The 26,629-nt window shown below is 39.1% G+C and overlaps 1 protein-coding gene across 6 annotated transcripts; it reads left to right on the top strand.

Annotated features, from left to right (window-relative positions):
- The first annotated feature begins 31 nt into the window (after positions 1-31).
- On the top strand, positions 32-26,543 carry abcc10 (ATP-binding cassette, sub-family C (CFTR/MRP), member 10). Of its 6 annotated transcripts, none has more exons than XM_035950878.2 (22): positions 32-85; positions 3,691-3,904; positions 4,514-5,885; positions 6,214-6,441; positions 7,864-8,020; positions 8,459-8,616; positions 9,184-9,263; positions 9,670-9,841; positions 10,731-10,883; positions 11,097-11,286; positions 11,887-11,964; positions 13,631-13,819; positions 15,128-15,266; positions 15,618-15,810; positions 17,101-17,444; positions 18,261-18,430; positions 18,561-18,721; positions 19,428-19,681; positions 20,748-20,893; positions 22,076-22,173; positions 23,331-23,443; positions 23,640-26,543. In XM_035950878.2, exons 2-22 carry the CDS (start codon positions 3,729-3,731, stop codon positions 23,773-23,775), a joined length of 4,707 nt encoding a protein of 1,568 aa, XP_035806771.2. In that variant the 5' UTR covers positions 32-85; positions 3,691-3,728; the 3' UTR covers positions 23,776-26,543. The 6 variants fall into 6 exon arrangements, with proteins under 6 accessions (XP_035806771.2, XP_035806774.2, XP_035806773.2 ...); XM_035950881.2 differs by having other exon boundaries at positions 53-75; XM_035950880.2 differs by lacking the exon at positions 32-85 and adding an exon at positions 242-396.
- The last annotated feature ends 86 nt before the right edge of the window (positions 26,544-26,629 follow it).

The following is a 26,629-nucleotide window of genomic DNA, read 5'->3' as shown; positions in this document are numbered from 1 at the left end:
TGGTTTGTGCTTTTATTTCGAAAAGCCAGTTGTCTGCGTCATCAGAAGGCGACAGACGTGGGTCCTGCTAGCTGGGTAAAAGCCGGTAATATTTTAAGATTACCTTTTGTAATTATGTTGCATTCGCAGCGTTATTTACCTAAATTTGCCGCTTGTTGATATTTTATTGCAGAAAGCATTTGCTAGTTTGGCACTGTCGGATGACAGGTTCAATAATTTGATATTTTGTTAGCTAAGCTAACGAGCTAGCCTCATTTGTTTACATAAGTGTTTCGAGCTGCTCTGTCTCAGTCAGGAAACCTCTGATATCTGCGTCTGTCCTTTAAACCGATTCTCTTCCTACTGACTGGCTGCTGCTTAAAGACATTTATGTTGGACCATTCACCTCAGCAAATTGCAAGTAACTACCAGGGGCATGTTAGTGTGTTACTGAAAGTTGTGGTTTTGTCTGCTTAAAATGTGTCAAATGCTGAAAGTCTCTTCTATTTGAAAGTCTGTCATTCTGGCTTTGCAAACCGCCCATTCTAGAAAAGTTTGTTTAACAAGACGACACAGCAGCAGCCGAAGACTACAGAAGAGTTACAGGAAGCATAGGGACCTTAGAGTCAGTCAGATAAGAGATCACAGATTATTATTATTATTTTTAATCATATCTAACTAAAAAGACATGGTTAACTAAAGAGACTTTTTTGGTTTTGTATATGTAACTTTTTCCTCTGCCAAGACAGTGTATTGTAATATTCTTTTGTGAAAGTGAATGATGATGTAATCCTGGAAAATGCTATATGAATTATTGAGTAGTATAGGTGTGTGAAGTACTTAATGTTGAATGTTCTAATAACCACTGATACATACTGATTGTGTTGAATGTGTGTGAGGGAAAAGAAGGCCTAGGAACTGTGAAAGGATGCCTGAAGGGTTGATAAGAAATCTCAAAGTATAACCTTTAACTTTGTTGTGAAGATATATGCCATGTAGGAGATCAAATATGGAAAGCTCAATACATAATGATGTATACTTAAGGTATTATAGTTTTTAATATATATTGGAATCATAGTAGCACATACAAGTACATCATGCATGAAATCTGTCACAAAATAATGAGGGTAAGATGTGGGTCTGTACATGTCTGGGCATGTTCTCTGTGAAACATGACCTAATGATCACCTAATGTCCACAGTAAAGTGTAACCTAACAATGAAGTATGACATTTGATGACAAGATCTGATCAATAGATTTAGAAAAGTATAACGGTGTCAAAACTGTCACTCCCATTGTACGCCCTTTAGGCGTGGAAAAAATGACCAACTCGATTCACAGCTCAGTATCTCAGGTTTTTCTTGGGGTGTTAACCATTGCTAAAAACTACTCCTGCATTTATTATTTTTTTGTCGATAAACACATCCTGCTGCCCCCCGAATGCTGACTTCTCTTTTCTCTTTTTTGAAGATCTTTAACATTTTGACATGGTCAAGTCATAGACTCTGGCCTTGATTTGCGACTTAGATTGTACTTCATCAACCGATATATGTTTTCAGTGCTGCTGGTTTGTCTGTCTGCAAGATTACAAAAACTCTCAGGCTGAATCGAAAGAATTATTGGAGAATTTGGCCAAAAGACACAGGAGGAACCCACTGAGTTTTGGTGCTAATCCAGACCATTTTTTAAAAATTGCCAGACAGAGACTGCATGGAGGACTACATTCACTGGGGACTCTTCATTTTGTGTTTACTTGAGATTAGTCCAAGCACTTTAAAGAAATAATCACTAAATGGGCTACAGAAACGTGACAATTTCAGAGTGAATTAAGCAGGACTGGATATTTTAGCTGATCAATTAATTGGCTCCATTGTGAGATATACGCAATGCAGCGTATTTGAACCAGTGTTTGATTTGCCTTATTATTACTCCATTTAGCCTGATTACAGAATGCACAGTACTTAGATGCAGCTCTTGAGCCATGAATGATTTCCCTGTTTGAATGTTAAAGATTGTTCAGACATTATTTTTCCTATTGTCATTATTCAAATTATTATTACTTTATGTATTTAAGTTAACACCATCTGTTCTACCTCCTGTGCCATTTTAAAAATGTGTGCTCAAATACATGTTTGAGCAAAGTTCTCCCCCTTGCTTTAGAATATCTAGCAGTTAATATTTTGATGGGGTCTCATGTGGTAATGATCATCACATGTTTTAAATGTGTTACACAAAAAATATTACATATAAGCTTTTAAGAGATCATATCATAAGTCTTAATATTTGTTGGGAAGCATTCAATGAGATATTTTCCTCAAATTGTTAAACCATACTGGCTATTCTGTTTTTAATGCCATTATTCCAAAAATAATACATATTTAAATTTTTATAGCTACTCTTAGGAATGTGTGACTACGCAATCATTTAAAAGATATTTACAAAATGTGACCAATTTTTTGTCCATCAGTGATTACTTTTGTTGCAATAGTGTAATATATTTTGGGTACGATGTGCTAAAAATAAAAGATGATATAATTATGGCAAATGCTATTATACTGAAGACCAGAGTTATGCATAATGATGAATATTCTAGTATGGTATGGTGTGTGTCTGTGGAGGACACACACACACAGCTGGAAAATCACAAAGCATAACCTGTAACTTTGGTGTGATGATAAATGCTCTTTATAAAATGATATGTGGTGTGCTCAAACATAATGGTGTAAACTTAAGGTATTATAACTTTTAATATATATATATATATATATATATATATATATATATATATATATATATATATATATTAGAATAATATGCATGAAATCTATCACAAAGTAATAAGGGTAAGATGAGGAGCAAAACGTTTGAACATGTCTGGACAGGTTCCCTGTAAAACATGACCTAATGATTACTTTATGGGCATATCTTCCGTAAAGTGATCTAGACGTCATGATCTGACCAATAGATTGAGAAAAGTATAACAGTGTCAGAACTGTCACTCCTTTCATACGCCCTATAGGCGTGGAAAAATGACCAACGCTCACAGCATAAAAGACGGTGCACAGCTCAGCATCTTCAGTTCTTTTGGGGCGTTATCACTGCTAAGAATTACTCCTGGATTTTTTGTCGACAAATAAATCCTGCTGACTTCTCTTGGTAATTACTGAAGATCTTTAAGGAAACCTTTTAGACGTTTGAATATAGTCAAGTCATAGACTCTGGCCTTGATTTGTAACTTAGTTTACACTTCATTACAAGACAATTAGCCATACAAGAGCGCTGCCTGAATACAATTAATAAAACTTACATGAGTGGTTTTACATACTTACGTACACTGTTTGACAGTCAACACTCTTGGCAAAGACACGCTTTTGTCAATACTCTACAAATACTGTGGTGCAATACTCCTCTCTGAGACTTTTACATTGTGCCTTTGAACCAGGGCTGAACAGGAAATCAATATATTATTGAAACAGCCATATGGTAAAGTGCAATATCCTAATAGCATGCTCTGGCATTTTTGGTCAAATGTTTCTCAACATACTGCTTACATACTGGTTTGTTTGGTAAATCAAATGTTCACAATATGATTTTTTTTGCATATTGTTCAGCCTGTTTTACAACCATGCCTAGAAGAATCGTTGGCATCTGTGTGTCTGACAGCCATCTTATCCTATACAACTGGTCACTAATGTCATTTTTGCTCTACAGATATTTTCTAGAATGACAGCAGTCAAATAAGAAGAGTGATGAGTGACTTTGGGCCGGCAGAGCTGGTCGCAGGCCTCTGCCATACAGACGAGGAGAATCCTTTCCCTCTGTGGCAGAATGGAAACGTCAGCCCCTGTTTCAACCAGCTCATCCTCGGAGCCTTGCCTAACGCTGCAATGGCAATTTTCAGCGCCTGTTATCTCAGCATGGCAAGGTAGGTCATATGGGGTAGCAGGCATCTATCAGCACCATGTTGATTTTACTCTCATTTACAGCTTGGTCTGTGCAGATTCTTTTATTAATGCATTAGAAAGGAATATGATTATTACAGAAGTATAAAATCATTCACTATTGTTTTTAAATGACTTTTTAAATAGTCGAGGTTTCGTATTTTCACTTTGTTTTTATGAATCAGTCAGTGTTTTGTAATATTGTAATTATATTAGAGAACAAAATAATTGAGTTAAAGTTACAACTAGAGACATACATCAGAATTATTCAGTTATTAGCTAATTTTCAAATTAAATATGGCTTACATTTGTACAACAACAGCATTAAAATCAACATACTTTATTTTTTACTGACTAGAGTTCATGTCCTTGGAAAATCTGTAATAGTTAATAAAATTTAAAATTGGACAAATCGCTATTCAGTTGATGAATAATTGTTAAGTTTGCTAAACCCTTGTTGAAGGCACTCATGTTTCAGCTGCTCTAGTTAACCCAAATGTGTGGTAGGAAGTTTGAACTGGGCAGCTTATACAGCTAATCTTACTAGATAAATAGATATTTTTTAAAAGTTTGCATATGGTTGTGGTCCCTAGATGCAGCCTCATCCAGACGTCTTCTCCGTGTGGTTGGACGCTCAGGCTGGTGTCGGCTCTGCTGGCCGTGTTGCTCTTCATTGCAGACGTGATCCTGGTGAGTGTCCTCCAGCAGGGGGACATGTATCTGGACATCCTGGCTGACAGCTGTGCCATCCTTGCCTGGCTAGTCCACTTCAGTGCCATAGCAGTACTCCAGAAGACAGCTTTCAGGAGAACCAGAGGGCCTCCATTGCTGCCTTTCCTGGTTCTTCTTTTAGTCCCCAATCTTGTCATCACCTTGATGATTTATTGTGACAACAAGGATTATTTAAACCTTACTGAACCTCTTAAACTGGCACGGTTTGCTCTTGTCGCAGCCCGGACGCTCCCTTTCCTGGTTTACCTCCTTGCGTTTGCTTTTCCCTGCATCAGGGATGCTGGGTACACCTTGTATATAAATGCCATGGACGGATCGCCGCTCATCTCCGAGAGCGCCCAACCAGACACAGGTGAGATGGTGGCTGAGGACGGGAGCAGCTGTATTTCCAGACTCTTCTACCTGTGGTTGACTCCACTGCTCAAACGAGGGCAGCGAGGGGAGCTGGATAGACCAACTGATGTGTATCACCTTCCACGGAAACTTCGGACTAGTGTGGTTTGTCGACATTTTCATCAGTGCTGGGAAGCCTGTCGGCAAAGGGCAGCAGTCGGTGGCGGACAGGATCAGTGGCCCAGGCCGGTCAGCAGGAACCTCCTGAATGGCACGTGGAGTTCACACTACCAGGAGGAATCACTGGATCTGGAGGGTGATGTAGGATTACTGAGGGTGTTGCACAAGGCCTTTGGGTTGCGCTACTACATCCTTGGTGTGCTGAAGGTGACGGTAAACATGTCTAGCTTTGCAGGTCCCCTGCTCCTTAACAGTCTAGTGAACTTTATGGAGGAAAAAGATGCTCCAGTGAGCTGGGGTGTCTGGTGCGCCCTGGGACTCTTTGCCACAACCCTTCTGCGTTCCATTCTCCAAAACATCTTTGTCTTTGAGGTGTCCAAGGTGGAACTGTCAGCACGTGCTGCTCTTGTGTCCACCATCTACGGGAAAGCCATGCGGGTCAGCAGCTGCAGCCTGTCTGGCTTTACTCTGGGAGAGGTGGTGAACTTGATGAGCACAGACACAGACCGCGTGGTCAACTTCTTCAAAAGTTTCCATGAAGTATGGAGTATGCCCTTTCGGTTTTCCGTCACCCTCTACTTGATGTATCTGCAAGTCGGTGTTGCTTTCCTTGGAGGACTGGCCGTCGCTCTGGTGATGATACCGTTCAACAAGTTCATTGCTACCCGCCTCCTCAGCAACAACAAACACATGCTCAGATGCAAAGATAATCGTGTTAAGGTGAGATCCTGTTTCCACAGTCTTTTTGGGAAGTTTCATGGTACAAAACGTCATAATAGCAAATCTCATTAGCCTGAATTTCCTGAATTTTCTTGAATTTCCCTCAGGATTGATAAAGTATCTGTCTATCCATCTATCCATCCATCCATCAATGATATTTCACAAATGGTACAATTCAGAAATCACGACCTGATAAATATTGTAAGAATGAAAAAAAAATGCATTTCTTAGAGCAAACTGAAACGCTTAACAAAACCATCGAGCAAAGAACCAAGAGGCTCATTGAGATTCAGATTTTTCTCTTCAATTTCTAACTTCTATCCTCCAGTTAATGACAGAGATCCTATTTGGCATTCGTGTCATCAAGTTCTACAACTGGGAGCCTCATTTTACCCAGAAAGTTACTGAGAGTCGTAAAGAAGAGCTGTCTCACCTGAGGGCCATGAAGTACCTGGATGCTCTGTGTGTGTACACCTGGGCCGCACTGCCGGTGGTCATCTCCATCCTCACCTTTGTCACATATGTGTTGCTTGGACACCAGCTGACTGCAGCCAAGGTAGGAAATGACCTGCAGTGACTCTGTTGATGCCATCAGTGAGTTTTGTGTTCATTTTGAAGTTTCTGAGTTGTTGTAAACAAAAGCATATTGTTTACAACATATCAAACATCAGCTTTAAAACTTGAAGAGCTCTAGAAAGCATTTGTCATTTGAACATGAGATGAAATAGGTGTAAGGACAAAATAGTATACATCACACTGAACCAATTTCTGACCGTAAACTTTGGAAATATTTTTTAATCATTTCATGAATCAGAAAATACTGTCGGCATCACAGCACCCAGAAAATAATTTTCACCATGTTTTCATGAATCAAGCAGTAAATAAAATACGAACAAACTTCCCTGTAGAACCCTTCAGAATACAAATAGGAATAAATCTGGAAATGCTGGTGTTTGTAGGTACTACTGAAGTGAAGATTTTTGGTGCAGAGAGTGTGAAAAAAACTAATTTTAAGAAAAGGATCTGCACAGGTATGCAATTAATGAAAGTCTACAAATGCAAATAAATGTGCAATTTGGATGTTTTATTTCCATCAGTCTGGAAGAAGACATGAAAGCAAAAAACTTCAAAATGAGCAGCGCATGAAAACTTAGATTTGAAGTCACTTAGCATGCACAAACAGTCCTGTTCAATATCTGACAACTCACAGCAGTAACACTTATTTCCTTTTAATACATGGAAGTCAAGCCAAGTTAGTTTAATACACGTCACCTAAAATCACAAGTTGAATCAGACCCTCGATTGGGATCATCAGAAGCTCGCAAAAATTGATCTAGTTAGAATGAGCAGTGGTGACCACTGGGGCTATGAAGGAAATAGGACTGCAAAGAAAAATTAAGATAAGATCTACTTTATTCGTCCTGGAGGAAATTATTTTGCCAGAGTACAATAAACAATAAACAAAGGTTAGTGGAATATACACAGTTACACAGAGGTTAGCAGTAAAATAGAAATAACAAATAATACAAAGTACAAAATGTAAATTTCTGAAAGTGTTTGTGTGAAGTGTCTTAAATCTAAGTGTCTTAAGTGTGTAAAGTCACTAGAAAAAAGAAGAATTAAATAAGAAAAATAATAATAATAATAAAATAAGAAAAATAAAATAAGATAACACAAGTACAAGATGTAAACTGTATACAAATACTCAATTCAAATTAAATCAACCAATATGTGAAGTCAAATCTAACTTTTGGCACTGGGACTGTTTAAATACATTCTTTTGTCTGGTGTGCTACAATTGTAACTACATTCTTCACAAATAAATACATAGAAGACATCAAAATTTGTTGGAAATCTTTAGATAATACTAAAACTACCCTTGAAAAATGTTCGTCTTTCCTGTTAATGTATGAATGTATAAATGCATACATGAAAAAAATGAAAAATATGAACCTCAGGTCTATCTCCTCCCCTGCAGGTGTTCACCACACTGGCCCTGGTGGGAATGTTGATCATCCCACTGAATTCTTTCCCCTGGGTGCTCAACGGCGTCCTGGAGGCTAAAGTGTCTCTGGAACGAATCCAGCGCTTCGTCAAGCTAACCAACCAGGATTTGCGGGCGTACTATGCCCTGGGTAGGCGGCTGAATTCGTGTTTGTAGCGTCATGTATGCGCTCCTGTGTTTAATCAATGACCAAAAACAGGTCATAGTTCTGACAGTATTTGGTCTCAGTTGATAAATCAAGGAAAAGGCATCTTTTGTTTGTGTTTCGAACAACTTCTATTTGTCAAAGATTAGGTGCACCCCTGAAACTCCACTTCCATTCTTGCATTTTGTGCTCCCATCGTCATCATTTTAAAATTGTTGTGGGTTTGCGTAATTGGGCCTGTTGCTTTAAATGTTATTGTTTGAAAGAGTACTGCTATCTTAAAGTAAAATGTGAATTACAGAGAGCTTAGCCAGTGTACGATTAATAAGGGAATCATTTCCAAGACACCAAAATGAAATAGACTTCTCTGTCAGTGGCTGGTAAATGTTATCTCTCATATGAACACACAGTATCTGTCCACAGTGTCTCCTGAGGACAGTCAGACATCGGTCCTATTGAGCCAGGGGACGTTTTCTTGGCAGGGGCCCAACAGTTGTGACCAGAACAAAGAGGGAGAAACTGAAACTGGAGCTGCTAAAGGAAGTCTGCAGCTGCACAGTCTCAATCTGCACATAACCAAGGTACAAGTCATTTGCTAAACCATACATATGTATTCATTTATTGCCCTCATACTCTCTTCTTAATTATTTGTGTCGAATTGGTTCGGCCCAGCGGCCCAGCTAGTGCAGACTGTGAATTTAAAAGTATACTTTAAATGAAATTTCTTGTAAAATTAGAAACACTGGCACAATACGATCCTGCAGAAAGTACAGTATTGAACACACCAAAATTGTAATTATTAGATATTTTATTTTAACAATCAGGAATGAGCAGTGTTTCTTTTGAACTATCAGCCAGTAAGCATTCATACACGGCATGTTGTGTACAGAAATGACGCTGAAAAATCTTCAGCTGTACAACAACAGTTTTGAAAAAAGAACTGATGAATGAATGGTTCAACCTAAAATTCTATGACATATCTGTACCATAATCCAGTTTGGGATCTCAAAGTTAAAACCATGAGTTCACGGCTGACTTTAACAGCCTTGGTGACCCTTTCTTTCTATGGGTGTTATGTTTTTTCTAATGCTTGCTGTCAGTTTTTGGGATATCTGAGCGCTAACAGTGTGCGTGTCTGTCTGGTTCAGGGCTCTCTGGTTGTTGTGGTGGGGAAGGTCGGCTGTGGAAAGAGTTCTTTACTGGCTGCTCTCACTGGAGAACTCAATAGGTACATCACTTTTGAAACTTTACTCAAGATATTTAGTTTATACGCTGTATTTACTTATGATTGTTTTCATCTGGAACTTTTGCAATGGGCAAGAATTTTCTTCAACATTGGGGAAGTTTGAGTTCCATTTAACGTATTTCAACATAGAAAGTGAATTTTATCGATTATTCAGGCCAGTTAGAGACTATCATACAACTCTAAAATTTGAACTCTTTGTTCACATGAACTGTTTTATGTGATTCTTTCCATCCTAAATATAGCTGGAACCAAGCCTGATAAAAGCAACTTCAAATCATCGGTCAACAATACAGCTTTTCGAGTCTTAGAGCACCAACACATGCAGAGATGAAATAATCAGTTGTTAGGCTGCTACTGAGGTCCATTCATGTTCCCTGTGTCTCTGCAGGCTAGGTGGAGTGCTCTATGTGGCAGACAGAGAGTCTGGCTTTGGTCTGGCCTCTCAGGAGTCGTGGATCCAGCATGCATCAGTGCGAGACAACATCCTGTTTGGCAAAGACTATGAGGCTGCCTTTTACCAGGCTGTGATCGACGCCTGTGCGCTCTCAGACGACCTCAATGTATGATCATGACTCTCCGTCTGAGGACTTATCTTCTCCTCTTCTTCTTGTCTCTGTGTGCTTCTTGTGGGGATGGCATCTTAGGCCTTTACTAAGCAGCAATAGTGGCGAAACTACAGACAATGAGGGGAACAACAAAGCTTGAATCTGGCAGATTCATGGTTGGTGTTTTAACCTCAAAGAGATTCCAATCTTTGTATATTTCTTACCTACTGTATTTCTACATTTTATTATGATTCTTGCCATACATTGATTCTTTTGGTAGCTGATTGGGAGACCTTATAACCGCCTGCCTATCATCATGTTGCTCCTGAAACATGCCACCAAAACAGCCAAACCAGGAACCCAATGTACCTCTGAAGGTGTCCGGTTGTATCAGATCAGACTTGTTCTGGTTCATCCTCTAACACCATGTCACTGGCTCAAGGTCTGTCCCTCCTTTGACTGCTGTCTGGAGGTCACTGCCATTGCTGACTAGGAAGACCCCACAAGCTTTGCAGTTGTGGAGATCCTCTAACTCAGCCAGCTAACCACAACACTGCGGCCTGGATCAAACACACTGATATTATATCCTTTGTGACTGGTTGTAATGCTTTGGCTCATCTGTGTATTCAACATTTCCCTTTTAATCACCACTTAACATAACAATACACACAATATATATGAAAGATTTGCATGAAAGATGAGATGCGTATTCGGTGTCTACAGGAGAATTTTTCTTTTTTATTTGGGGAGCCTTCTTTGTGAGTTTGTAGCTGCCCAAAGCTTCCATTAGTACAATGAAGCAGATGTTGCAAAGTTGAACATTTTACAGAATTGAGATATAAAATGTGCCTTTTACACAGTATTTTTGATCAGAGTTTTAGTAGCTTTGTTTCTGTGTCTGTAGGTTTTGCCAAATGGTGACAAGACAGAAGTGGGTGAGAATGGAGTGACTCTGAGCGGAGGACAGAAAGCCCGGCTAGCCCTCGCCAGAGCTGTTTACATGGTCAGTCCTGCACAACCCAGCCATCTGCTTCGAGCTCAGAGAGATGCACAAGAGGTTTTACCACACAAACATGTTAATCTGCAGAAAACAGGGATTAAAATAGGACACTAAAATCTTGCCCGCTTGAGTGAGACAGTTGGCCAACTGTCTATAATGTAATATGCACTGTTAAACATTTCTATAAACCAGGAAACCAGTGTTTACAGATAATCTGCAGGTGTTACATGATGCTGCTCTTTCTTCTTCTGCCTAACCTCACCACTCCAGGACAAAGACATCTACCTCCTTGATGATCCATTGGCAGCAGTTGATGCAGACGTGGCTGAACACCTCATGAAGAAATGTATCATGGAGCTCCTCAGAGGAAAGACCAGGATCCTTTGCACACACCGCATAGAGTTTGTGGACAAAGCTGACATGGTGGTCCTCATGGACAATGGAACGATAATCAAAACAGGTAGAAACAGCATCTACATTTGACAGGTGAAAATTACATGTTGTTGTCATCAGGTTTAGATGTTTTGTGGATCTCTGGGGGTGAACTTCAATGAATAGTTTTGGTCCTGAAAGTGTATCTTTTACTGGCTTTTTGGGGTTTACCAGCAAAATGAGGGTAGTTTGTTTATACTTAATCAAAGAGGACGACCACAGACAGATGGTCCTACATGTTCATTATGTCATGATATTAAGCTAACCGGTATTCACTGAAGTATTTATTTTGTCGTTATTATTATATTTATTATCATTTATTCAGCATATGCATCGGCAGCAAGATATTAGCCTCTCTCAGTGGATTTACAAAGACAGGAAATCTGCTGGACGGCTTCAAGGCTCCTGCAAAAAGCAACTTTGCACAATCTAGTGCGATTGTTTATTTTTAGTTTACTAACTAATTGTACAACATGTTGGAATGAGTGTTACATGTAAGATTAAACGAGTAGCACCAATCTCATGAAAGATGTGTTCTTAAAACGGTGAAGCGCTGCATTCTTTATTGATAAACCCGTACATGTTGACTGGAAATTTACAGCTACAAATATTCCTTTGTGTTCACTAGGCACACCAGCAGAGATCCTTCCTCTGGTAGAGGCGGTGCCGAAAAAACGGAAGAATGACCACAACATGAAAGAAAAAGGTATGTTTACCTCAAGTCACAATAGACTGACTAAAACTGTGGAGCTGTTGTATGTAGTCATATTGTTCTGTGGCTTGGTCCATTAGATGGGCTTCCACAAATCTTTGTACACACATTCAGACGATTTGTCCTCATGACTTTTGTGATCTCCTGTCTTTTCCTATAGCACCACCAAGGGGTTTGCATTTGAATTTTTTTATGAGGCAAGGCAAGGCAGCGGAATTTTATAGCACATTTCATACACAAGGGCAACTTAGTGTGCTTTACATTAAAACATTAAAAACATTGGAGACATTCAGACAAGCATTAGAAGCACAATCAAAATGACAAATATAATAAAACATAGAAAAGAACTGGAAAATTAGAAATATATTGAAAAATAAAATTACAATTTGCATTTAAAACAAATTAAAATAAGCTATAATAGGACAAACAGAAAAGTGTTGAGCCGTGATTATTAAAATATGTTAAAAACTAGGTTTAACTAGGATTAATGTTTTAATATCAAGTACAGATCTCTATGATGCACACAGGATGGATCTTATGACTTTGTTAGTTTGGGCTTTTTATTTGATTCACCAAGTCAACGGTTTCACCTGTCCAATAAAACATTGCAACATTCACTTGATTGATTAGTACAGTTTGTTGTAAATGCATTTATGGTGTCAAGACAATGACTGTGAATGACTTCAGCCACTTCCAACAATGCGCTTATTGCCATCGGGGGTTTTCATTTGTGTGTGTGTGTGTGTGTGTGTTTTTTTGTGAAATGTCTTAAGATGTTCTCCTCAGGATGAATTGTAACTCTGGTGATTTGTTATCTTTTCCTCTGGCACCATCATCAGGTGAAAATTTTATTTGCTTTTGATTTTTTCAAACACTGCAAACATCATGACTTTCCCATCAGCCTGTTTGGTAAGATTACCATACTGGCATACCACACTGAGATAGTGAACAATGTACTTGCTACACATCAGCATCGTCATTGTGAACATGTTGCTGTTGATCATTCAGATTAGCAGCCAAATCATTAGATGGGACCAGAAACAACTAAACGTTTATCAAACACACTGGGTACAATAAAAAACAACACATTGTCCACACAATCGATACAGCCTCCTCCTCTTAGGCTGCTGATGCATCTCTGTTACTCAAAACAAGCCTAGCCACACCTGCCATCTGCGTTTTAAACGTAAATAACGATTTATATTCTAATATTAATTTAGAGGCATAAATGAGCATTTTTCATATAAAATGTATGACCTTTCAAGTTTAAACAGTGTTTTTGAGCTGTTTAAATACTATTCCAAGCTTTTTCCTGTTCCAGAATGGGCCTTTGGGGGTGTCGTCACATGACTGAAATCTGTTTGCTGATCTGCTTGCTTACTACATACAGTAAAATCAGTTAGGCTGTGTTACCTTATTTGCCATAAACAACAATAGAAATCCTGTGTCTTTGAAATATACTTTTTCCTAGTTTGGTTGTGTGCACTGCAAAATAAGATTATTTGATTTGAAGTGCTATGCTACTAGCAGTTAGCTCAAAACACTTCTGTTCTTAAGCGGTACAATGTTATCTTAAAGCTGGCTACTGATTATTAATCTAATCTGGTACTGCTGTAGAAAAGTCTTACATTTTTTCTTGGCCTGTTCTGATTGTAACCAGACGGTGTGGAGCAGGATGAGGAGGAGCCTGGTTCACCCCCTGATCTGTGTGTGGACAATGATCCTGACCTGTTGGGGTTGGAGCAGAAGCAGGTGGGCGTGTTGGCTTGGAGTGTTTACCGGACTTACTGGGTCGCTGTGGGCGGAGTGATGGCCACCTCCATCTTGATGTCTCTGCTCCTCATGCAAGGTTTGGAATGACCACTTGGCTATCCTCAGTATGACGACCCTGAACAAATGCTTCTAGTCACTTAAAAACCTCAAAGCTTTGTTCACATCACACCTGAGATACTGTGATTCTCATTTTTCCACCCAAATAGGAATTTATAGGTCAATATCTAATCAAGGGACTTTTGAAGTCCATGGAATATATCTTGCAGACATTTTTATTAAAAGTTTTTTTAAAAATGTAGTTTTTTATGTTCATTATGATCATGTCTTTACAAATTCCATATTTATTTATTATGGAAAGAAACAATCAGTTATTAATAAAAAATGTCAACTAAATAACCATCCACATTTAATAACAACCGCCTTCTAATTAGCTAAACAATAATAAAATTAGCTTATTCAAAAATTGTTTTGATTGTTCTTTTTTTAAGTTGAGATAATCATGACAGATATTTCTTTCTTCGCAAATATATCAAATTTTATATGGAAAACAACAAATTGTATCACTTTGAACTAAGTTATCCATTACAAAAACACCTCTCAATGAAGTGTGTTTATTCCAGATCACATGACCTGCTCCACATGATGTCATTTCCTCCTGAAGAAAAGACTGGCTTTCTGAGTTATTTAATATAAAGTAGTTTATGAGTTAAGTGTGGATTTATTGCATGTCAACAAGTTTACTACAGTATCTTTATAAATAACTTTCAATTTCAATTTTACTCAATTGTATATATAGTATTTAGAAGAATCTTTCTCTAAAATGACATGTGGTGTTTGGTTATAGGCGGCCATGTTGACTTTAGGCCTGAAAACAGTAAAAATGTCAACTATGATACCTGTCAACTATGTTACAAAAAGTCCTGCAATTACATATTGACCCTTATATTATCAGTTTATCTCTTTATTCCATCATGAGTTTGTAGACCACAAGCGTTTGTTGATCTAATTAACCAAAATTCTAACACTTAGCAATGTTATGCCATATCTACTGTAACAGGATGAACAAACAAATAGTAACAGAAAAATTAAAATGAAATAAATTTTTCCATTTATTGGTGTGATTATTCACTGCAGCAGTCCCCCGAGAACATCTATGGAATTCACTTAATGCTGCTTTGCTTTAATAACTTGATTCATATTTAGGAGGAGCCTGAGTTCAGTCAGATGTTTATTTTGTTTGTTCTGTTCTCCACTTTAGCACTCCGTTGTGGTATAATTATAGCTTTAAATCAGGCTTCAGTGTATTTTGTCTAAATACCACAGGTATGGCAACAATAATGGCTATTTTGTTGTTTTTTTTTTTTTTTCTGTGTGCTTGATTTAGCAACTAAGAATGCGTCCGACTGGTGGCTGTCCCACTGGATCTCGGAGTTAAAGAACAACGGTTCCACCAGTACTAATGGTTCTTCTTCAGCTGTTCTCACTTCACCTCACAGTCTGCTTTTCTCACCTGGGGGACTAATGTGAGTTTATCAGTTTACATTCAAGCTGACAGACCACCATTAGACATATTAATTTGTGTAATAATGTTGTGCACTTTTATTATGAATTTTACACTGTAACGCCGTTAACACTCATCTCAGACTGGGTAGGGAGATATGGATTTACTGATAAGCAGTATTCGTTGTATATTCTCGTATTTGGATAACAAACATCATCATCCATGATCTGTGAAAATTTCAGATTAGTTTGGCAACAGCAGGAACATTCATTGTATTTTATATTTAAAAGTAATCTTGTTTTTATAGTAATATACTTGCCCTTAATTACTCTGTGTTTTCAGTGAAATGAAATATTCACATCTACCCTTCCAGATCTTCTCTGCCTTCTGTGCAAGCCTTCGTCTCCAGCAACATGAGCACAGATGTCAAGTTTTATCTGACAGTCTACGGCTCCATAGCAGTGGCCAACACCGTCTTCACTGCCCTGCGAGCCTTCCTGTTTGCCTATGGAGTCATCTGTGCCGCCTCTGTCATCCACAACAGACTTCTGGATCGAGTGCTTAAGGTGCGTCATCTATGCTTTGAGCCCCAAGCACCTGCCAGACTGCCTGGGACAGCAGTCAGAGCTGAGCTGAGTGTTGAGTGTTTATCATATTTGGCAGCAGTAGCTGAAGGTTAGAGAACCAGGCTGGTGACTGAAAGTTTGCCAGCGTGAAACTCTAGATTTCACATGCCCTTGAACCAATGATATGCAGCACTGTTTCATTGAAAGATTTATGAATCAATATTTTTGTATAATAATTTCTGTTGATCTCTGAATTTCAGGTGAAACTTTTTAGACTCATTTAGCTCATTAACTCATGATTATATGGTTCACGTTGCTCGCTCCAGGCAGTTTTTTCAGAACTGTGGATGCTTAGTGAGTACAGCTTTTAAAAAGCTATTTTTCTCTGTATGCTCACTGAGGGGCAGCAGAAACAAGCTCCAAGGCAGGTTTGTCTGTAGAGCACCATTCATACACAAGGCAACCCAATGCACATTACAGAGGCATAGAGATGTCTGAGGCAGCTCAATATTGACACATTATCACCTTATACAGTTCATATAAAAATTGAGTTGCATATTTACATACCGAGCAGGCGCATTGCAACTTTCATGGTCTGTAGTACATAGCTGGCAGCTGCAGGCACACTGACTGAACCAAACCACTAAAACCAAAGTGCTGAAAGATGCTAAAATGCTTCTTATAGCAAACAGGGAACTGTTGAGTCAGGTGATAGTCCTCTGTGGGTTAAGGTCATATGGTCCTTGTCGATAGACCTCTGAAATGTGGGAAGAAATTCCACTCACCCCTGGTTCCAAAAGTAAAAACCCACTTAGGCTTTCCCATTGAAACTGTTACAACTGTCTTGTCACCGTTTGGCAGCTGCTACTAGGCTGATTTATTGTGATCCAAAACACTAGAGATTTCAGACAGCTGAAAACACAATCAGCTTTAATGACTTAACTGTTAAATTGTTCAGCAGTGTGTCTAAATATCTTCCTCTGAACAACAATAGTGCACAATTTTTGCGGATGCTGCCATTCTTAGACCCTTTCGGCATGACAAAATGATGAACAAATCTTAATTTGCCTGAAAAGAAGTAAAATTAATTGTAGCTAGTTGCCACAGCATAAACTCACAGGATTGTTCAGTAAAATAATCAAACTAAATCTGGTCTGTATTTAATAATATTTATTACATTATGTTTAAAATGGATTCTACTAAAGATGTTTACCACCCTTTTCCATGTTTAGTTTAAAGTTTGAGTAAAAACTTAATAAAATCATAATTACTTGTTTCTTTGTCTTGCAGGCCACAGTGTCCTTCTTCGACACCACCCCTTTGGGCCGCATACTGAACCGTTTTTCCTCAGACTTGTACTGTGTGGACGACGGCCTGCCGTTCACCCTGAACATCCTCTTGGCCAACATTTTTGGCCTGCTGGGCATGCTGGTGATGATAAGCTACGGCCTGCCCTGGGTGCTGGTTCTGCTGCTTCCTCTGGCTGTGGTCTATCACCGCACACAGCACTTCTACAGACACACCTCTCGGGAGCTGAAGCGCCTTTGCAGCCTCACTCTGTCACCCATCTACTCGCACTTCTCTGAGACGCTGACCGGCCTGGGAACCATCCGGGCCAGCGGCAGCTCTGCCAGGTGAGAGAAACTCAACACACACTGATCTCATCAAATACATCTGTTAATATGTTTTTTTCTATCCCTGATATCTTGGTATTAAGGAATTTGTTATCAAAGAATTATGCAAATGTTTACTCTGCAAAACAGTTTACAGTGAAAAAATAAACTGCTCTTCAAATGAATCATTCTTTCTAACATTTCTTTTGCATTTCTGGACTGTAGGTTTGTTGATACTTATGTGTCATAATTGGCCACTGATTCTGTCCGGGCCGATTAATCATCAGCAACATTTAAGTTTGCGACATTTTATCCACATTTTAAGGTCTTTATACCAAATTTATAGTAAGGTTAGGTTGTTTATAACATGACTTATATGGTATACAAGAAGGGAAGATGTTAAGGATTTGTTCGTATCAATATTTAAGAAGATCATTAAAAACACCATTTCCCTACATGAATTGTTGGTTGTTAGTTTTGAGGACTTGCATGTCAAAAATCTTCTCTTATAATATGTTTAATATTAAAAATAGACAAGTCTAGTAGAGTCACTCATTTGGGTTAATGAGATAACTTCTTCCATAATCAAAGCCACACTTGATGGACCTTTTCAAAAACTGCTGTACACTTTTCTAAAAAAAAAAAAAAACGTAGGTGCTTTATGGAAAGAAAAAAAATCTCCAGAACACCTGACAAAAGTGACTTTTTTTAAATTTGCATTTTCCTGAGTGCTCTGGTAGAAATGTCATTTTAGTGCTGTTTTCATTGTGTCTCCAGGGCCATCACTTTCTCTCTCTCTATAGACAGTTCTAAAGGGACTGTTTTCTGTGGTTTCAGATTTGAGGAGGAGAACGCCAGGCGTCTGGAGCAGAACCAGCGCTGCTTGTTCCTTAGCAAAGCAGCCATGCAGTGGCTGAGCATCCGCCTACAGCTGATTGGTGTTGCTGTGGTAACAGGCCTTGCGGTGATTGCTGTCATTCAGCATCAGTTTAATTCTATTGATCCAGGTGAGACAGCTGGATGTGGTGGCTGTGCCCCTGTACATGACGTGTTTAATTCTGTTTAGAGCAGCTTTGCTACCTGTAGCAGCTGTTCAGTAATACTAAGGGTGTGTTGTCCTTTTCTTGTTCCTGTTAGGTCTAGTGGGTTTGTCCCTATCCTACGCTCTGTCCATCACAATACTGCTGTCTGGCCTCATATTTACCTTCACCGAGACTGAGATGCAGCTGGTGAGTGTGGAGCGAACTGAGGAATACTCCACTGGCCTGCCGATCGAGTCCCAGCATCAGAATGCACAGGTCAGACCAAGAGGCTACAACGCCACAAACTGCTATTCACTTTAGCATGACATCAGGTTGAACTTTTTCTAGGACTCCTGACTGTATTTCATGACCTACTTTAGTAAATAGAGCTTGCTTTTTGGTCACAACATGACATGCAGAGGTGGAGGAGTGTCCATTCCTTTACAGCCTCAGGTTACAACCCACACCTCCCTGAATACAAATATGCTTTATGTTAAATATTGTCCAGTCTACTGTGAGAGGTGTCGTTAAAGTGCTGCTGCTGCTGCTTGAAGCTGCTTCTCCACAGTCTTTCATTTGAGCTAACAGTTCTGATGCCATCAAGGAGTCATCTGATCGGCCCCAAAACATAGAACCAAAGTCATTAAGAACTATATTCATCCAAAAGAACAATGGCGAGTCCTGCCGTGGATGTTCTGGCTCCCACACAGTCCTGATGTCAACATCAGGACTCAGTCTGGATTACAGAAAGAGACAAAAGATACTGAGACAGACTAAATCTGCAGAAGAACTGTGGCAATTTCTCTATGATGCTTAAAACAACCTGCCTGCCAATGCTTTAAATAAAAACTATGTGTGCCATGTGGGTAAATGCAAAAGTTATTTGTGTTATTAACTTTGAAAGCATCCTCACATGACTTTCAGTGCACGGTACTGTATATTTTGTCACTTTTGGTCCTTTGTGTCTCTGTTTTGACATCAGCTGCCTCCTGCATGGCCTAAGCAGGGCTGGTTGGAGTTTCGTGATGTGGCTTTGACCTACAGGGATGGACTTCCTAACGCGTTGGATGGAGTGAGCCTAGTTGTACAACCTGGGGAGAAAATAGGCATCGTGGGCCGTACAGGCTCTGGCAAGTCCACCATGTTCCTGGCACTGTTTCGTATGGTGGAGCTCAACCAGGGTCAGATTCTCCTGGATCAGCTGGACATTAGCACCGTGGGCTTGGCTCAACTGAGGTAGGCTCGAATTGGTGGTGGATGAGATTTATACGAGAATTACATGAGACAGCATGGACGAATCAGCACATTTTCAGAGATAATCACTGTTTATCATTCCTGCTGCGAGGGGATCACACCTACTACGATGCACTTCAACATGTTAATGTTGTGACTCATGTTTTCAGCAGTTACTGCTAATTTATTACGTGAACACTCAGTACTCATGGGATGTTCCACACCCATCTTCAAACTTTTGATCTTCATTTTGATCCCAGCTACATACATCTTAACCCTCGTGTCGTGCTGCGGATCAAATTGACCCATTTTAAAGTTTGACAATGTGGGAGGAAAAAAATTCACAGTGAAAACATCCACATTTTGAACATTTTTGAACATTTTTGGTGGGAAAAAAAAGAAATGTTAAAAAAAATGTTTCTTTAAGAACATTCACAAAAAATCAACCAAAATCCAGTGAATTTGACTGGATTTTGGTTGATTTTTTGTGAATGTTCTTAAAGAAAATGTTAGAAGTTCTAAATATTAAAAGTACTGATGTATATGTAATCACTTTAGATAATTTTAGGATTTTTTGGAGGATTTTTACTAATTTTTTTAAAAAAATATTGATAAGAATTTTCTTGCCAAATTCAGGGCATTTTATTATTTTTTTTTACAAAACTTTTCAGGGAAACTTTTAAAGAATTATTGCAATTTTCTTTCTGAAGGTTTTGCAAATTTTTAGAAATTTAGGGAATTTTTTTTTGCTGAATTTTTGGATTTTTTTTCAGACGAGGAAACAGTGTTTTTTGGTGCCCGCAAATGAGAACAACAGGAGGGTTAAGTTTCATGACTTCATGTTGACAAAGCAAACAGACATATAAACAAGTGACAAAGTACTTGCCTTTGTGGCAGTTCTCACCACAGTAGGTGTGACCAGGACCACATTTTACCATGACGACGCGCACACACACAGACACACACAGACACACACACACACAAACACAAACGGAGCACAGGGAGAAAGCAATACCAGCTTTGCTATCATGGGTGGTTGACTGCTGTGTGTTGTTGGCGCCCACTGCAGGTCGAGGTTGGCCATTATTCCTCAGGACCCATTCGTGTTCAGCGGGACCATCAGGGAAAATCTGGACCCCTGTGGGCAACACCTGGAGCAGCAGCTGCTGGATGTCCTGGACCAGTGTCACCTCAGCGCTGTGGTCAGCAGGATGGGTGAGTTATTACTCCGTCAAACCAACGCCGATTGTCACATAAGCCCGCTGCTTTCCTTGGCAGAGTTATGTGACAATTGGCGTTGGTTTGTCTGTTAGCAACATTACTCAAAAGCGGACTAATGGATTTGGATGAAATTTTCAGAGAAGGTCAGAAATGACACAAGGACCAAGTGATTAGATTTTGGCAGTGATGTGGCTTGTAGTCTGGATCCATGGATTTGTTAAAGATTTCTGTATCACTGTGAGATAGCGACATGGCAACACTCTAACAATGACAAGTGAACACTACGTCAGCTGTCTGCTGACAATCACACGATTGTGATCCTACTACAAATCCACCGCTGAGGACCTGTAGGGACTTATCCATCAGAAATGATACAAGAAACAATTGATTAAATTGTAGGGGTGTTTCTGAGTCCCATCAATTCCTGCCGACCACTACATGATTTAGGTCATCACTCAGTATCCGTACATAACTTACACATGTATAACACACGTCTGTGCTCAGCGCAACGCCATTTTATTTGTAGGTACATCTATATTAAATGAACACAATCTATGGTGCCGTGATTTCGACGGCGATACAATGTCTGAGCAGCCTTGGCGGAGTACTGCGCTCTCTGAGTGCTTTTCTTATTAATAAAGTGAGCCTGAGATGACACAGTCAATTAAGGATGAGCAAAAGAGCACAGTGATGCCTTTTCAGCCAAGGTGTGTCCTTTGGAAACCACCTGACTCAGAAAGTTCATGCCACCCTTTGCTATTCCTGTTTACCACGTGGCCGATGACTGTCTGGTCGATGCTACACAATGTTTCTTTTGGTTCGAACGCTTCATCTGTGGAGAAAACAACTGTGGACCAAGAACACTGAATGATATTCATGATTTAGTTGTTCAGTCAAGTCACATATTTGTTTTTCATTTGAGAAACTGGACATTATGCTCTGATAATCAATGTTTCATAGTGTAATATCATTAGCTTTGTTTTTCTCTTCTCTTCCTCCTCTTTCATGTGTTTATATATCTTATTAAATGCTGTATGCATCATCATTTAACAGGCAGTTTATTCTAGAAATCGTAAACCGATGCATCAGCATGTAGAAGTGATGATATCGGATTCAGGCTGCCTCTCATGCCGTTTGTTATGTGTGTGTGTGTGTGTGTGTGTGTGAGAATGTCAGGTGGTCTGGATGCTGAGGTGGGGGAGAGAGGAAAATCCTTCTCTGCAGGACAGAAGCAGCTGCTGTGTCTGGCCAGGGCTCTGCTGACACAAGCCAAGGTGAAACCTCAGCTGTGTCATTTTATGTAACAGCAGCACACACTGCATCAAAACAGAGCAGCGGTTCTTTCAATTCAGGAAAAACTGAAGCAGTTTGGTTTCCATTGAGATAACTCCGTTGGTACATGCTAGTGATGCTACGAGGCAGAAAGCAGAATACCAATGAACACCAGCCTCAAGTTTAAAGAAGATTACAAAAGTATTTCACAATATGATGCTCTCATAATGGACACATAGCAACCAGTCTGAGTCATTAAAGGTATTTTTTCTTGTACCCAATTGTGCCAGTATACTCTTTTATTTACTTCCACAAAGAGTATGTAAGAATAGTTTAAAAGTCCTGCTTCATATTCAGGTTTGGGCATCTCTAGGGCAAAGTACATTTAAAATACATTAAGACCCAGATTACTGCAGCCCAGTATGTGTCCATGTTTGCTGCAGTGGTGTGACATTGTGAGGTAAGAAAGGTGTCAACTCGCTGATGAAGCAGAGTTGAACAGGACAGCATCTTTATTTATTACAACTAAACCCATTTATTTATTTTTTTTTTAAATTCTTCTGAATTATTGGCGCTGTGTGAGTTGTTGCTGAAGCCCTGAATGTATGCAGCCTGTTGGCTCACCGTGGCTACTCCTGGCAGCTTAATTACTCCCCACAATAATTAAAGCTCACCTTCTGACAAAAGAAGTTATGGCACTGCATTTTATTGGTTTGAATTATGAACCTGGCACTCCTTAACCTGTTTAGACCCTGACAGTCTGTACAGTCTGAGAAAGGCGTTGACCAAAAGCTTTTGTTCTTGTTGTGCTTCTGCATTACAGGAAAGAATAGACACAACAGGTCTTTGCTTCTAAAGTATTTTTTTTTCCATTTCTGTGTGAACCATTTTACCTCTGAAGGCTCTAGAAGTTTACCTGCAAAAGCTGTATTTAGGAAATTAAACCTTAGTCAGCTATTAAAGTAAGAGGGTATGTTCTCCTGTGCTGTTAATCCCAGGTTAATGCTGTCTGTGTTCATTTTATGTTGTTTTTAGTAACCGAGTCTCAGCATTCTCAGTCATTCCTACACAGCTGCAGCTTCTTCTTCTTTCTAAAACATACTCTGACCTCCAAATGATACGACTGGAACGCGTGCTGAAGTGTCGTCCAATCATGTAGGTCCTGTGTATTGATGAAGCTACAGCCAGTGTGGATCACAAGACAGACAAACTACTGCAACAGACTATCAGAGAGAAGTTTCAGGACAAGACTGTCCTCACTATTGCCCACAGGTAACGTGTTTTCTGATTTAAATGTTACTGAAAATCCTTTTTGTCTCGGAGCTTGTGCATTCATTAATAGCTGCAGTATTTCAGGACAATTTAAATCACAGTTAGATTTTTAAAGTGATTTTTTTTTTTTTTTGAAGGAAGATTTAGTTTTAGATTTCAGCACTTGACTCATTCTTCACTTTGTTGGTTCGACCAGGATCACCACCATCCTGGACTGTGATCGGGTGCTGGTCATGCAAGCTGGAAAGGTGGTGGAGTTTGATACTCCTGCTGCTCTCTGCCAAACTGACAACTCCATCTTCCACAGACTGCTTGGTGATGGAACACAGTGAGATCAAAGAAAGACACCTGAAAGAGGGAATTTTTCAACATCCGAAGATATATTTTTTTTATACTTTATCCTGAACATGTTTGCTGAGAACTCGCTGCCTTTTACAGCACCGTTCTGATTCACCCACGTTTAGCACTTTTACATTACAAACCCGAGGCACAGGTGAAGCAGAGATGTGGCAGCTTGGACTCAGAGCTGATGTATGGGTTGCTTGATATGTTATATAGTGTTTAATTGTCTCAAAGTAGAACATTTTTAATACTGAAACAGACATGACAATTTTATTCTTCCCTGAATTCCTGAATTTTAGTCACTGTAGAGTAAAAAACTTCACTTCCCTTAAAGTTGTAGTAGGCAGTCTTTTCTTGGTCACCATTATACAAAAAATCCAAACTAACCTTTCAGCTTATTAAAATTCAAGCAGTCTTAGAGGAAACTAAACTTTTGCATTGACTCCATTGTCAGGCTTTAGAAAATGTAACAAGCAATGTGGAACTTTGACCAGTCACAGGTCACCAAGGAGCAGCAGAATCTGCACTGCTGGTTGGGCTGATTATGTGAAACAAACTTTTACCCAAGAGTTTGGTTCTAGTCCTCTGTGAAGCTTAATATTCTAAAGCACAATTCTATTTTGTGCTTTAGGTTTTTTTTTTCATATGGTCTTTTTAAATTCTTTTCTGCCTACTGCAGCTTTAAATGACTTTTTTGCCCGTTTCATCTCATTTTTGAAGCATATTTTTAACTATGCAGCAATACTTTTGCATCACATATTTGTATAATTTATTACTGCATGTGTGTAACTGACAAACAACTACATGGACTCAATTGGTCCATTATCTTCCATCTTTTAAGACCAAATTAATTGTTTTTGTTGATGCGTTGGTTGATGAGCCTCATGTTTATGTGCATGAGTTTCCCTCTTCTTTTTTTACTGTTGCATGCAGTATGAAGGCAGTTTGGACGTACTAATTTGTCACAGTGTTGCACCTTAAGCTTTGATCACTTTGCTTGTACATCCATTGCAGTCCGTAGTGTGAAATGAACAGCTCAGGTTTGTTTGTAGCCACACAGACGCTGTGACCGATGTGGCATAATTTTCCACTGTGCAGAGGATCATGGGTCATAACGGAAAAGAAAAGCGTGCTGGCTTGCAGACTGCTCAGTCCGACTGGATGTAGAAGGACATCCTGGTAATTTAGGTGTTCTGCATTTCCAGACTAAATCGTCTTCTTGCATACTACATACCATACTGCATGGTAGCGTGCTACTGCAGTACACGCTGTCTTGCTGTTAAAGGGCTCTACTTTTCTTTCCCGGCCTGGTGTGCTGCCTGATGGGAACTGTAGTCTGTAACTTGAAGGAACTTTAATGTGAAAGGGAAAAAAAATCTAAAAATGTATATTTTCTGTTAGCTGATACTCAAAATTACATTTGTCTTTGTTTTTTGTCATTGTTTTTGTCTTGTTAAATTTGAAGCCTGCTGTAAACACTTGGAAAACAATTGCCACTGAATGGAAACACAAACCTCAGCTTCTGTTTCTGAGATTTTATTATGGCTCTTTAACAGTTGGCTCATGCAGAAGACATACCAGTGTACAGCAAAATGAGATCTCATGTTCCAGCGACATCTTGTATATTTGCAGTATATCCATCCATTCAGAGCAACATTGATTTTGGACATAGTCTTCTGATCCTGGATCTGTTTAGCTGCATGACACTAAACACGGTTATCATTAGTGTTGCAGGTCAGAGTGTGTTTCATAAAAATAGTGAGTCACTTTGTGTTCCTCAGGGAAACGGTTAACTTGAATTCTGTACTTCTGTTGGTTATACACAATCCTGTATGTCTGTTGACAGAAACCATGACTCTTAAGGTAGACACACTACATTGATGGTATTTAATGACCCAGTGTTGGTGTTTGTTAGATCTCTATACTACATCCAAAAAGAAAAAAACTGTCTTTTTTCATTTTCTTTTTTATTCTCAAGTTATTTTGCAAGTTTTCTTTTCAATGAAAAGCACATTAGCTGTTTGAGCTCATAAACAAAGTTGATCATCATTAGCTACATACAGATTCTCTACATGTTGTGATCATACTGAAGAAACAAAAGCATGTTGTTCTATAACTAGTGGTAATATTTTTAGTGAGCATCTCTGTACTTTGTCATAACATTTTGTCATTCTGCAAGTGGAGACAGAAAAAACCCTTGTGCAGTTATGTTAGCACATGAATAAAAGTGTGAGTTTTCATGGAAAGCATGAAATTGTCTGGGTGACCCCAAACTTTTGAACGGTCGTGTATTTTCCCAGAGTTAAATTATTCATAGATCAGTACAATACACACATATTAACAAGAATATTTGTTTAAAAGACAAATTAATTCGGCTACCTTTACATTTTACTGTAATATAATCCAAGAAAAGCAGCAACTTTTAACAGAGAACCCAAAGCCATGAAATGCTGCTTGAATAAAGACTTGAACAACTGGTGGATGATCAAAATCGTCATGTGGGTTGATTTAATTGATGATTCAAGTGATTCTTTCAGCTGTAATGTTAAACTACGAATCATTTTTTATACGCTGCTGGAGTTGGTACATGTTCCTCTGTCATACTGAACCATGAGGGTCATTGATTGTGATGATGGAAAACATATTTACCGTGTTCATGTGGGAACTTTGATGGTTTCTTGTCAACAATCTGTAGTTTAAGTGATTTTTGTTAATTGAGCTGTAATTGATTATTAAAAACTGTCCAACTTTTTGAAAACGTTTCAGCTGTTGTATTTCTGCCTGTGGAGTCTGCTGTTGTTGTCTAACGTCAGAGCTGCAGTTTTACCTTTCCAGGTAGGATTA

The sequence above is a fragment of the Amphiprion ocellaris genome, chromosome 4, assembly GCF_022539595.1.
Source record: "Amphiprion ocellaris isolate individual 3 ecotype Okinawa chromosome 4, ASM2253959v1, whole genome shotgun sequence".
Taxonomy (NCBI): Eukaryota; Metazoa; Chordata; class Actinopteri; family Pomacentridae; genus Amphiprion; species Amphiprion ocellaris.
This window is presented reverse-complemented; position numbering and strand designations above follow the sequence as displayed.

Excerpts from the sequence above, each read along its gene's own strand:
- abcc10 (XM_035950878.2), top strand. The coding sequence starts at position 3,729 with ATGAGTGACTTTGGGCCGGCAGAGCTGGTCGCAGGCCTCTGCCATACA. Across the intron at positions 3,905-4,513 it reads TGTTATCTCAGCATGGCAAG|ATGCAGCCTCATCCAGACGT; the intron begins GTAGGTCATATG and ends TGTGGTCCCTAG. Across the intron at positions 17,445-18,260 it reads GCCAGCGGCAGCTCTGCCAG|ATTTGAGGAGGAGAACGCCA; the intron begins GTGAGAGAAACT and ends CTGTGGTTTCAG.